This window comes from Solea senegalensis, linkage group LG4 (genome assembly GCF_019176455.1).
Source record: "Solea senegalensis isolate Sse05_10M linkage group LG4, IFAPA_SoseM_1, whole genome shotgun sequence".
Taxonomy (NCBI): Eukaryota; Metazoa; Chordata; class Actinopteri; order Pleuronectiformes; family Soleidae; genus Solea; species Solea senegalensis.
In genome coordinates, this window is record NC_058024.1 from 23,500,046 (window position 1) to 23,511,854 (window position 11,809).

The window sequence follows — 11,809 nt, forward strand, 5'->3', positions numbered from 1 at the left end:
TAACCCCAGTGCACTCTGCCAGCCGAGGGCTCTCTGCTCAGCTGCCTCACTCTGAACTGTTGGCGAGGTGGCAGACTAACACATTCACATACACATACACATACACTCCTACACACAACTTTTTTCTGGGTGTTTGCTCCACGTGCTCGTATGGACAGCGCAAGGAAAAGGTACGATTTGGAGGAAGTGGAGATTGACTTGGAGGAATCCAGTGACACGAGTGAATATGACAATGAGGAGGAACCTCAGACGCTGTGGAGGGCCAATCCCTCTCTGGACGAAGAGGAGGACATTCATACGTCTACGCTGGTGGAAATCAGTGACACAAAGCCTCTGATTAATGTCAGGGATCCACGTGGTATCAACGACTGCCTCAAGGTATTGCCTTGTTCTGCAGTGGCTCTCGTGAGCTTTGTTTTCATGACTTTTATATAAGGTTTCACATGTAGGCTTATTGCACTGCCCTCCTGTGGATGTAATTCACGGCCTGAGTGAGTCTGAAATCACGCCACCTTTTTCTACTTTATGTCTCCAGGTGACATTCGAAGACGTGATTGCTGAGCCAGTGTCAGTGCGCAGCGGGGACAGAGTATGGATCTGGAGCCACGCTCTGTTTGAGGTGTCCAGAGTTTGGATTTACAGGATAGTTACTGTGCTTCTGGCCATTCCCATGTCACTCATCTCTGGTCTGCTCTTTGCCATCCTCAGCTGCCTCCACATCTGGTGGGTTTTTAACATATTGACATTATTAACTACTGTGATTGTTTTGTGACCAGTTCTTTGGCTTCAACCTTGATTGGATTATTTAATTTCTCGAAATAATGTCTGTGACATCTGAGAACCTTCAGCGCTAAATGAGAAAAACATGACGAGCAAAGCGACATGACTAGATAAAAGTTAGTTTAAATATAGCTTAAAACAGAGGGCAAAACAAAACATTCCCAAATAGTTGTAGATGAAAAACAAAGCGTTTATTTCTGTTGCAGGATCGTCAGCCCTTGTATCCAGTGTCTCTACATGGGCACCAGATGGCTGCAGGCCCTCTGGAGCATTGTGCTGGGCGTCGTCGTGCGCCCGCTCTTCACAAGCGCCGGGAAATGCTGCGGAGGCTTCAGCATTCACCTGGCCAAAGAATGACGCTCACGTGTGTGTGAGTGTCAGCGGTGCACGGACTGAGCCCAGCAGGGGCGTTTCTAGACTTTCATACACAATCACAATAAAACATGTTCCATTTTAAAACAGTTTTGGTTGATGTCCAACAGAATATGTTGGTTCTTTTTTTTTTTAATGATCAAACCATGATTAGGTGATGTGTTTTTACATTTCATCATCAGAGAATGAAAGTATTTTACTGAGAAAAGGATTATTTGCAAATTAAGACACACTAAATTCACCATTGGTGTGACACTGGGACACTTTTTTTGTGCTGCATGCATCAAAGCAGTGTTTCCAACTCTCGGGTATTAACGTTCTCTGTAACCGAATACTCATAACCACATATTGTGCAGATTTGCCACCAAAATTAAAGCTGTATTCCCTTTCCAACTTCCCCACATCACCTCATGAGTATGTTCCGCTGACAGCATTTATTCAAGGACAAACAAACACTCACACGGAGAGGACCGCCTCTTTTTTGTGCATCTCTGGTTCACGATTGGATGAAACTGTTTTGGGATCAGACTCCGGAGACTGAGAGATGTCACTGACCCAAACACTCAGAATCAGTCATCGCTGCTGGAAGTGATTTAACGTGCGTTTGATCTAAAAGTGTTCCGCTGACCGTAGCGTATCTTTTAAATACAAACAAATGTCTGTTACATTCAAACACTGTCAAAGGAGTTCACACAACGCCGATCAAGTCTGATCAGCTCTGCAGGAATCTGTCTCTCTGGATCTCGTGTTGCCCGGCAACGTCCCTGCACTACACACAGAGGGAACAGCAACATTGTGCTAGTTAAGTCAATTTGTTGAAGTTGGAATACGACTGAAAAAAACAAAAAGAAGCGCCCACTAAAGAACTATTAGAAGTTAATTCTACTATTCATTAAGCAGTTTGACGGCATAAATGCTTCTTACTCTCCCTCAGTCAGGTCTGATAGTACTGCTTGACAGAGCTTGTTTTAAATCAGGAGTGTCAAACATATTGTCCGTGAGCCAGAACTGGCCCACCAGGAGGATGGATTTGTGAAAATTTCACATTATGATTACAATCAAATCATGATTAGAGTCTAATCATAATGTGAAATACTATATTTTTCAGTTCTAGATACCTGTGACTAAATGTTCTGTTCCTTTGTAACTCCACTGTGATCTGAGAGTTGTAACACACATGTACATGGTAAATTAAGCATTATATTCTTGAAATTGCACTTATTTTTTCTCAGGAAATGTCTGGTTGTTCATAATATGTTTGGTAAAACATTGTTTTTAGGTTATTATGCTGTTATTTTACTGGTCCCACCCACAAATGTCGCCCCGGAACTAAAAAAGAGTTTGCACCCCTGTTTTAGATGAAGGATGCAGAATACAGTTCTTGTTACTTTGTTTCTGTCGTAGACTCGACAGAGGTCAGACAATGTTTAGGCAGCTTCACGTGTCAGATTTATATCAGTATGACGTTTGGATCCGTGCCCTGAAAATATTTCATTTTAAATGTCTTCTCAAATAGGACACTGGCTATTTATTGAGAGGCACGGCTCCCTGTTAGGGCTGTGTGAAATGCAACGCGAACATGTTTCCCTCTTCATCAAATGCTTTATGTCACAGTGTGAGTTGTCACATCGGCACAAAAAAATTGGATATTGCTTGTGTGTGTGTAGCTTTGTGAGGAAAAAAAACAAGAAAAGTGATAAAAGATTTAGAGTTAGGGTAAGAATTAGATTTATGTCGTCGTTAGGTGAAAGATTTCATGGGTAGTCTGTGCAAGAATGTGTGTGTGTGTGTGTTTGTGTTCACTAGATGTGACATGTCTGCAGTGCCGTCTGTATTTTTGACAGTTTGACACAGTCGTCACTGGCAGCTGCTTGCTGGGATTCCAGGGCTGGAATAACACTGGAGAAACTGAATGGCGTGACAGATGTTGGCACTGCCACTCCCCTGCGGGCCACTGTGGCACTGACCGCACCACAACAACACACCCAGCCTTCTCACCGACCGTGGCTGCCCTTACTTCATCATTATCTCTTATAGCTTCGGGCCCAGACACAGAGCAGGACCATGGCTGACAGTAACCACGGCCACGACGAGCAGATGATGAAGAGGGACGGCCACAGGGAGATCGATCTCATCAACAGGGACCCCAAGCAAATCAATGAAGATGTGGTCAAGGTGCTTATTATCATTTTTTTTTTCTTTTCTTCCCACAGTATCACAGAGATCAGCATGAATTTATGATCGGTTAACAAAGCCCCGTCAGCATGGGTGTATGTGGAAGTGTAAATGTGTGCAGGTGCAGGGTAACATTCTTAAATACTTTATTTTTTTACACTGAAACTTTCTTTAGTAAACAGGTGGGAGTGTTGATTGTATAAGTACATTTGGACCAGTATTTGACTTTCACTGTTGCCATGTGCAAAAAAACCCAACAATTTAGGCATGAGACAAAAATTACAGATGCAATTTAATGATTTATGATTTGTGTGTCTTTTCTTGATTGTTAACCCTTCTGTGCCACAGGTGCACCCACGGTAATTTGCCGTGGGAATAATGCACAACTCCTTATATGGACATCCTGGGGGTGTGGGTTTATAGGTCACATATTCAGGCTTTAACAAATGCCTTTTATCTCTCTTTTTATGTGTTGTTGAGTCAAAGTTAGGATTCATTTTAAATCGCATTTGTGACAGAAAGTGACAGAAAGTAGCAATAATTGTGCAGAAGTCACAAAATAGAGCGTTATACTTTTGTTTGTTTTCATAAAAAGTAAACTTTGAACTTTGACATATTTCCAAATTTCACAAATTCAATCTGATTTTAAACATTTCGAGTACTTCTGGCTTTATATAGTTGGTGAAAATGATCAGATTGACTAGGTTACGCTGAAAAAAGGGATATAAGACACTCTATATTGCACATTCTTGTAGCCTCTGTATAAACTGCACGTTCAAACATATAAAAAAGCAGTTTAAATGCTCTGTGTTCTAAGGGTTAACAAGTGATTTGGTTCTAATGTGGGTGAGTTTAACTTTCACACAGTCTTGGTTTTGATTTGAGTTTTCTGTTTACGCCCTAGAACAACACATTGCACTCGTGTCTGCTGAGTGGCATCATCATCTGTGTCTCTGTGTCGTTACTGCCTGGGGAAAGTAAACACAGTAAATAATGTGAATTTTCTCTATGTGCTTTAGGTCAACTTTGAAGATGTGATTGCAGAGCCTGCTGGCACACACAGTGTGGACGGTGTGTGGAAAGCCAGCTACACCACCTTCACGGTGTCAAAGTACTGCTGTTACCGCTGCCTGACCGCCGTCTTGGGAATCCCCCTGTCGTTCCTCTGGGGCTTCCTGTTTGCTTGTATTTCCTTCTGCCACATCTGGGCTGTGGTGCCCTGCATTAAGAGCTGCGTGATCGAGTCCCAGTGTCTGAGTCGGGTCTACTCGCTGGTCCTTCACACCTTCATTGACCCGCTCTTTGAGGCAATGGGGAAGATGTACAGCAGTGTGAGAGTGGTTTTACGCAAGGAGGCATAAAAGGCTTTATTTCAATGAACATGCAAACTTAGTCATAAAAATGATTTTTTACTCGTTTGATAATTCAATGTCAATGTTAGCAGAACTTACAAAACATAAAAAAACAACATATGCTTTAAATTAAATTTGAATGGTTTTATTCTACTCCGATTTTAATAGTTTGATGGGACTTCTTTTTTCTTTTTTTTACTTTAAAGCTGCATCCTCTACAGCAACGTTTTCTTTGAAAACTGGCCAGGTTACACAAAATCAAAGAATTAAAAATAATAACACACTTTATAAGTGAAGAATGCCCATTATATCATCTTGACAGTGAGTATCATAAATTCTACATGTGTTGAAAATGATTCCCTCTAAAGCTAAAGACACTGGGCAGATTTGTTGGAGTCATTTCTACGGCGACAAGAGGAAACTATTCTTATTATCGTTTGACACCTAAAAACTCAATGAACACTCAGTAACACAGAGTCGACAGGTGGAGCTGATACAAATGTCTTTGTGTAGTGGAAAATACAGAAAATATTGAAACCATGCCTGCTCTTATAACTAACTCTTATATTCCAATTTCACATTGTTGAGAACTTTTTTGTCTGTGTTTTCACACAAAAATATATCGCCTTAATGTTATTCTTTTGTGGCCGCCATTTTTGATTGAACCACAGACACGGTAGACGTGGCAGGTAAATGCATGGAAAATACTGCTAATGCTGATTTATTGTCACGGTGATTTAATATGAAATGAAACAAACGTCTTCTTATACAGAGAAGCAGAGGAGACATCTTGAAATGCTAAAAGCTTAAAATATAAGAGAAATATTAACCCTTAATTTGCTGTGGGAATAATCCACAACTCCTTATATGGACATCCTGGGTGTGTGTGTTTATAGGTCACATATTCAGGCTTTAAAATGTTTGTTTTTTTTCCATCTTCTTATGTGTAAGTTATGATTCATGTTATATCGCATTTTTAGTAGTGATATAAAGTAGCGATAATTGTGCAGAAGTCACAAAATAGAGCATTTTTTTTATTTTTGTTCATAAAAACGAGCCAAGTCTTTCTAAATTGCAATCCGATTTTAAACATTTTGTTCACGTGTGTTCACATAGCTGGTGAAAATGATTTTTTTTTTCATCAGATTGCCCAGGTTGTGCTGTAAAAAAGGATATAATACACATTCTATATTGCACATTCTTACAGCCTCTGTATATACTGTACATTTTAACATAGTAATGGAAAAAAGCAGCCGCAATACTCTGTTCTAAGGGTTAAGCTGATGGCACATGTAGCTACATAACATTTTGCCATAGTGATGTTGATGTTGTTCTGCCCTCTGTGATCACACCTGGAAAGGACATTTATATTGTCTATTTACATCGGTTTAAAATGAATGTAAACGTGTGAAATCAACGGCCACCACAGCAACACTTGCAAATACTCAAGTGACTCAAAGTGGGTATTGTGCTTCTGTCTAATTACTTGGAAGCTTGGATGGCGTTCAGCTGGCTTTTCACAGGCCCGGCCCCCCCGTGCTGGACGTGTGCGTGAGGCTCCGCTGGCTGCTGGTGTTCTTGATGACGCAGGTGGAGTTTCTCTTGTGCCTGCAGTGTTTATCACAGCTGGAGGAAGAGTCTGTCAGGTGCTGCCTGCAGCAGCAGAGGAGGCACTGCATCCAGTCATGGAACAGGTGACCGGCGAAGAACATGTAGATCCAGGGGTTGCAGCAGCTGTTGAGACTGGCCAACAACATGGCGATGATAAAGGCTACGTCTGCGTGACAGAGAGGAAGCTGATATTAATATATATATACGTATATATATATATATATATATATATATATATATATATGTACTGTATATATATATATATATATATATATTGATACATATACAATACGATACATTCTAACACAGTAAAAAAAAATAAGGAAACTTTTTTTTGGTTTAAATGAGTAATCCAGTATCATGCCCACTTTCACTATTAGTTTCTGAACGTTATCTTTCATGGACATAAGCTCATATAATATAGACAATACTATAGACAAGGAAAACATCATGAAAAAACAATAACAAACAATCAACCCAATCCCATAGATGGGAAATTAGAAAGAGGAGTCAGCCTGAATACAATCTCCATGTGATTATTACTTCTTATTTTAGGTTTCTGACTCATGATTGAGACTGGGACAAATGACTTCGTAAATGTTTTGATTTGATTTGACGGGAACACAGTGGATTATGTCACTAAAGTTAATATTTTCTTGAGCTGGGTATTTTTGTGTTTTAATTTGCTCCCATGCCTCACAAAATGCCACACAACAAAGCCGTGCATTTCGTGTGTTTCCCCTTTTTTTTTTTTTTTTTTAATGGACTGTACATATATGAATATTTGTGTCTATTCATAGTTTCCAAAGATCCTCAGTAGAATCCGATAGTGACAGGTAGGGTACCAGAAATAAAGGCAAAGAGGATCATTGAATCATTGTCCCTGATACATTATTGATCAAATGTTGCCAGTCCTATTATTTCAACCTTTTTTTAAAAAAACTTGCAACCTAATTGCAACCTGCAACCAGTCAAGCCTGCCCCCTGCTGCCTTACATCCATGCTGAAATTTCATCCAACTCCATGATATTACCCAGAATAGAAGGAACAGTTCTTAGAGAAGAAATGATGAAACATGGTGGAACTCCAACAAACAACTAAAGCAGCATGTTTTTTCTTCATTTCCACTGAGGTTTTAATCACATCGACTTAATTTGACATTTAAACAGCACAAATCTCTGTTTTTAACCATTACCAGTGACATTGCACCAACCTACCTCCCTACCTACCTGTGTATTTGTATATCTGTAGCTGTTTTGAGGATAAATGAGTACTGAAGTATGAGAATGGACAGTTGTTCTAATTTGGATTTCAGCAAGGTTAAGTGAGGAGGATGTAAAAAAAAATGTACATCACATTTAATATTGGAATTATTTGAAGGCATATGCAGATATTTTTCTCATACTGACGCTTTCAAATACGCGGAACAATTTTGGACCCGAAACCCGAAAGCACTTTTGATATTTTACAGTTACAGACAGTTGATGGAAAGCCCTCAAACACAGCTTTAAGTAGCTTGACAAAAAAACACTATGATGAATGGCCTCAATTATAATCGGCAGTCCTAAGTGGAAAAATCTAATTTGATTAAATTTCCAGTCGTTGGAGCATCTGACATTGAAGACACGCATGCACTATGGAAAATGGAAGACTTACAGGGTTTTGTTTCCAATCTTAAATGAAGTGAGAGATATTTAGTTGTCATCTGCTCCACTCAAGTCAAAACGCCGGCCTGTTCCCTTGTCTTCTGACCCCCAGTAATATTGTGTATTATTGTGAGGGGGTGTGTGGTGTGCTGCCGTGTGCACCGTCTACCAAATGCCCTGTCAAATTTACGAGACAGATACGATTCAACAGATAAGTCAAATGTCTTGGCAGGAGCTTTGAGATTCTGTGGTGCGGGAAGTCCTGGCCACAGGGAATGCACTCCTCACATGGCAACACATCAACGGCCCTCACCGTTTTCTTTTCACCCCTTCACCTTCATGTACAGGACACTCACTACTATATAGGGATGTCCGGAATTAAAGGGAAAACATCGAGTTTGGCTCATTTCCATTGTTCTTTGTCACATCGTGATGCCTCAGAGTGAAGTTGAAAAGCTGGAAAAGAGGCAATGTTATGACTCCTTATTTCAATCACATGGATCGCACTCGCTAGCCAAGATAATTCTGAGAATGAAGGTAAAACAAATATTGCAACTCTGCTTCTTTATCAGTGGATCCCCCGAAGTATTCAAGAGAAGTATTTAAGAGAAGTCGAGAAAGTGGTCAAGAATTTTAAACGCTAACAGCCGTGCTCAGTGGAACAGGAAACGACCTTTAGAGACTTAACCTTCATGTCATCACATCAAAGAAATATTAAATATTTTTGGATCTTATCTTCATACAGTGTCTATAAAAAAATTGATAGATTCAATCAGGAAGTAAAACATATGTTCAATAGCCACCGGGGTTACACAGAAACAACTCCGTCTATGGGAAAATGAGTCTCCTTCACACTTGATTTATAACATCAGTAAACATTTTTCCTGAGGCCTTAATGGTCTCACTCACTATTTTCAGCTCCTCTTCAGTAGCACACGATGTCAAGTTTGAAAATTCTGTTCTCATTACGAGGGAAATAGATGATAAAACACGACGGCACATATGAGTTAACTCCAGTTTGATTGACAGCTGGCCGGGAGCCTGGCTGCAGGTGACGCCTCTGAACTGCCAGCTGTAAAATGTCGACTTGCAACAGCCAAATTGTGAATTTCTTGGCTTCAAACTGGGCGTCACAACTGATTTCCTCTTAGTTTGAAACTTTTTTTTTAACTTTTCAATAAGGGGGTTGTTAACATCAATGAACTTCTGCATATTCTTGTTGCTTCTTGCATTTAATATGCAATGAATTCCTGCACTCTGCAAGCTGGTAACACTGAATGTACTATCATTAATATAGGAATGTTTTTTATTGCATTATTATATAGTTGTCTTTTTCAGATCAAGGGAATCCATAATGGTTCATTAGTACAGCTGGGCTTGGCTGTAGCCCTACCAAAATAAAAGAAATTAAAGTTCCTTCTTAATGTTACATAAGCACAAAGGATAATCTAACATATGCACTATTAACAAGATGAATGCATATATAAATCTACACTATTACGAGATACACTGTGACATCTGGAGTACACAAGCATTCTTGGCTTTAACGTGTGTTTATTTTCCTATGTTTGTGTAAAACTGAAGGAGAGGAATAAAAGCACAGGCCATGGAACTCTGAGAATGCCCGGAATCAACAAACAGTTTGACTTCGATTATAAAAATAAAGTCACTTTAAAAGGTGGGGCATATTCTGCCATGTTGCTTTGTGTCATGTACGGTGACTCATGCAAAAGATTTGAGTGATATATCTGAACAAATGATGCAGTTAAATGGAAAGTATACAAACCACCACTGGGAGCAGAGAGAGGGAAACTCTTTGATGTCCTGCTACATTTACGCTCCCAGTGGCTCTGAGGAGGTTCTTTGAACTGATAACCCCAGTAAATGACTCCCATTCATGTGTCCACTGTGTGGAAGTCTGACAGCAAGCAAGCGAGAGCATTCATTTTTATAACAGATAATCATAAAGTAGATTTATTATTATCACTAAGAGCAGAAATGTCTTCAGAAAACATTATTTTATCATTCAATTATTCTTAATAATCAGGAGTTGTTTTTTTTTAATGAAATAAGACACTGTTTTTGGTCTTATTTCACTGTCTTTAGCCATGGATCAAACCTGCAAAAGAATAAAAGAACACTAAATGTGCCTTTACCTTCTCTTGGTGCAGCAGGATCCCACGCAGACCACATCTGGACAAAGAAGAAGGGAGTCCAGCAAACGATGTAGGCAAGGACCACGACAAATGTCATCTTCACTGTGCGGATCTTTGCTTTGGAAATGAGCCTCACGCTGCTCACACGAGAGAGAGGATGCGCGCCCTTGGAGGCCTTGGGGGTGAGAGCCAGGAAGGACTCCCGGGTAGTTTTCAAATTGAAGTTTTGCCATATTTTAAAACATATCAAACCGTAGCATATGCTTAAAATGGCCACTGGGAAGATGTAGATGCTGAGACTCATCCAGGTGATGTATACTTTGGCACCCCAGGGCTGCACGAAGTCGCCCCAGCAGTCGTGCACGCCGTTGCCGACATCCTTCAGAGAGAATATATACGCCTGAGGAGCGCTGAATACCAGGCTGAGAGTCCAAGAGGCGATCACGCAGAAGCGATCCTTCCTCTTGTGCACGGTGCGGAGTGGTTGGCAGATAGCGATGCACCTGTCGACGGACATCAGCACCAGCATGTACGTGGACGCAAACATACCCACGACCTGGAGATATTTAACCACTCTGCACAGCAAGTCCGGCCCGTAGAAGCGAAATGTGATATCCCAAATGAGCTGTGGCAGGACCTGAAAGACTGCAACGACAAGGTCGGCGATGCTCAAGTGCTTCATGAAGTAATACATCCGAGACTGGCTGTGCTTGGCGGTGTGGATTGCCCAGAGGACGCACAGGTTGCCGGTCAGCGCGAGCAGAAGGACCAGGAACAGGACGGTCACTTCCACTTTGGCGACTTCTTCATTTCGTCTCAACGGGTTCACTGTGTTGTTTCCTTGATGGCTGTCATTCTCACGGCTTGAGACGATCCATGTGACATTCTGCGCCCAGCCAGCCTGCTCGCGTAAAAGGTCCTCCATCGTGCGTAAAGGCGCCTCTGTGGCGCAGCCAGCGGTCACATCACAAACCCAGAGCAACGACTGATGCCCAGTGTTGGTTATATATGTCCTGTCCAGTCTTCGGCCAACTCACTTCGTTGAAGTTGGCTCTGCGAGGTAGATTTTTATCCTGCAGAGAAACAGAATACCATCACTGTTATTCACTGGAAAAGCTTCAAGACGTTTTTGAACTCTTAAACCACCAGCAATAACATCTTATCACGCTCACAAATCTACCAACGATTTGTCCCAAAACAACCCCGAAACTTACGTTTCTGGAGAATCTTTGACCAGAGTTGGTGTTGAGGAAGTCAGAGCAGCGCAGTCCTCATCACAGCCACCAGTCTCAACTGCGGTCTGCTGAAACTCTGTATCCTGAAAATGTCAGTAACCCTCTACGCACATCCCCAGAGTTTTGTTTTACCACCACCCCTCCTCTCTCTCCCTCCCTCTCTCTCTCTCCCTCTCTCTCTCTCTCTCTCTCTCTCTCTCTCTCATACTGATTTGACTCAATATTGAAGAGAAGTATTGTCATTGTGCCACAGAACAAAGAAAACCCAAAGATATACTGTACATGCCCAAACACACTCACACATTAATCTCTTAATACAAAAATACATAACTTTTGGGGTCATGTCATGTCTAATTATGATGCCATCTTGACTTATGCGTTCAGCATTCACAGTTCATAAAGCCTCGTGAAAACAAATCCCTCTCGTGCAAAAAAGATCCACTCGTTTGGAAAAGAAAAAGCCACCAAATATGGAAACTGCT

At 41.0% G+C, this 11,809-nt stretch overlaps 3 protein-coding genes across 4 annotated transcripts; 2 read left to right on the top strand and 1 right to left on the bottom strand.

Moving 5' to 3' along the window:
- zgc:172270 (uncharacterized protein LOC100136849 homolog) lies at positions 1-2,364 on the top strand. Its single transcript, XM_044025137.1, has 3 exons — positions 1-378; positions 536-723; positions 987-2,364. The coding sequence occupies exons 1-3, from the start codon at positions 151-153 to the stop codon at positions 1,135-1,137; spliced, it is 567 nt and encodes a 188-aa protein (XP_043881072.1). The 5' UTR covers positions 1-150; the 3' UTR covers positions 1,138-2,364.
- Positions 2,365-2,989: 625 nt separating this feature from the next.
- Positions 2,990-4,766, top strand: LOC122768851 (caveolin-3-like). Its single transcript, XM_044025138.1, has 2 exons — positions 2,990-3,327; positions 4,347-4,766. Exons 1-2 carry the CDS (start codon positions 3,217-3,219, stop codon positions 4,686-4,688), a joined length of 453 nt encoding a protein of 150 aa, XP_043881073.1. The 5' UTR covers positions 2,990-3,216; the 3' UTR covers positions 4,689-4,766.
- Positions 4,564-11,497, bottom strand: LOC122768849 (isotocin receptor-like). Of its 2 annotated transcripts, none has more exons than XM_044025136.1 (3): positions 10,093-11,497; positions 6,166-6,456; positions 4,564-4,627 (listed from the first exon to the last, which is right to left on the bottom strand). In XM_044025136.1, the coding sequence occupies exons 1-2, from the start codon at positions 11,015-11,017 to the stop codon at positions 6,197-6,199; spliced, it is 1,185 nt and encodes a 394-aa protein (XP_043881071.1). In that variant the 5' UTR covers positions 11,018-11,497; the 3' UTR covers positions 4,564-4,627; positions 6,166-6,196. The 2 variants fall into 2 exon arrangements, with proteins under 2 accessions (XP_043881071.1, XP_043881070.1); XM_044025135.1 differs by lacking the exon at positions 4,564-4,627 and having other exon boundaries at positions 5,907-6,456; positions 10,093-11,165; positions 11,307-11,497.
- Between the last annotated feature and the right edge of the window lie 312 nt (positions 11,498-11,809).

What these genes read in the sequence shown, in the direction of transcription:
- zgc:172270 (XM_044025137.1), top strand. Translation starts at nt 151, where the DNA reads ATGGACAGCGCAAGGAAAAGGTACGATTTGGAGGAAGTGGAGATTGAC. An exon ending in GTATCAACGACTGCCTCAAG is followed by an intron (nt 379 to 535) that starts GTATTGCCTTGT and finishes TTATGTCTCCAG; the next exon opens with GTGACATTCGAAGACGTGAT. An exon ending in CTCAGCTGCCTCCACATCTG is followed by an intron (nt 724 to 986) that starts GTGGGTTTTTAA and finishes TTTCTGTTGCAG; the next exon opens with GATCGTCAGCCCTTGTATCC.
- LOC122768851 (XM_044025138.1), top strand. Translation starts at nt 3,217, where the DNA reads ATGGCTGACAGTAACCACGGCCACGACGAGCAGATGATGAAGAGGGAC. An exon ending in TCAATGAAGATGTGGTCAAG is followed by an intron (nt 3,328 to 4,346) that starts GTGCTTATTATC and finishes TATGTGCTTTAG; the next exon opens with GTCAACTTTGAAGATGTGAT.
- LOC122768849 (XM_044025136.1), bottom strand. Translation starts at nt 11,017, where the DNA reads ATGGAGGACCTTTTACGCGAGCAGGCTGGCTGGGCGCAGAATGTCACA. An exon ending in TCCTGCTGCACCAAGAGAAG is followed by an intron (nt 6,457 to 10,092) that starts GTAAAGGCACAT and finishes TCTGTCACGCAG; the next exon opens with ACGTAGCCTTTATCATCGCC.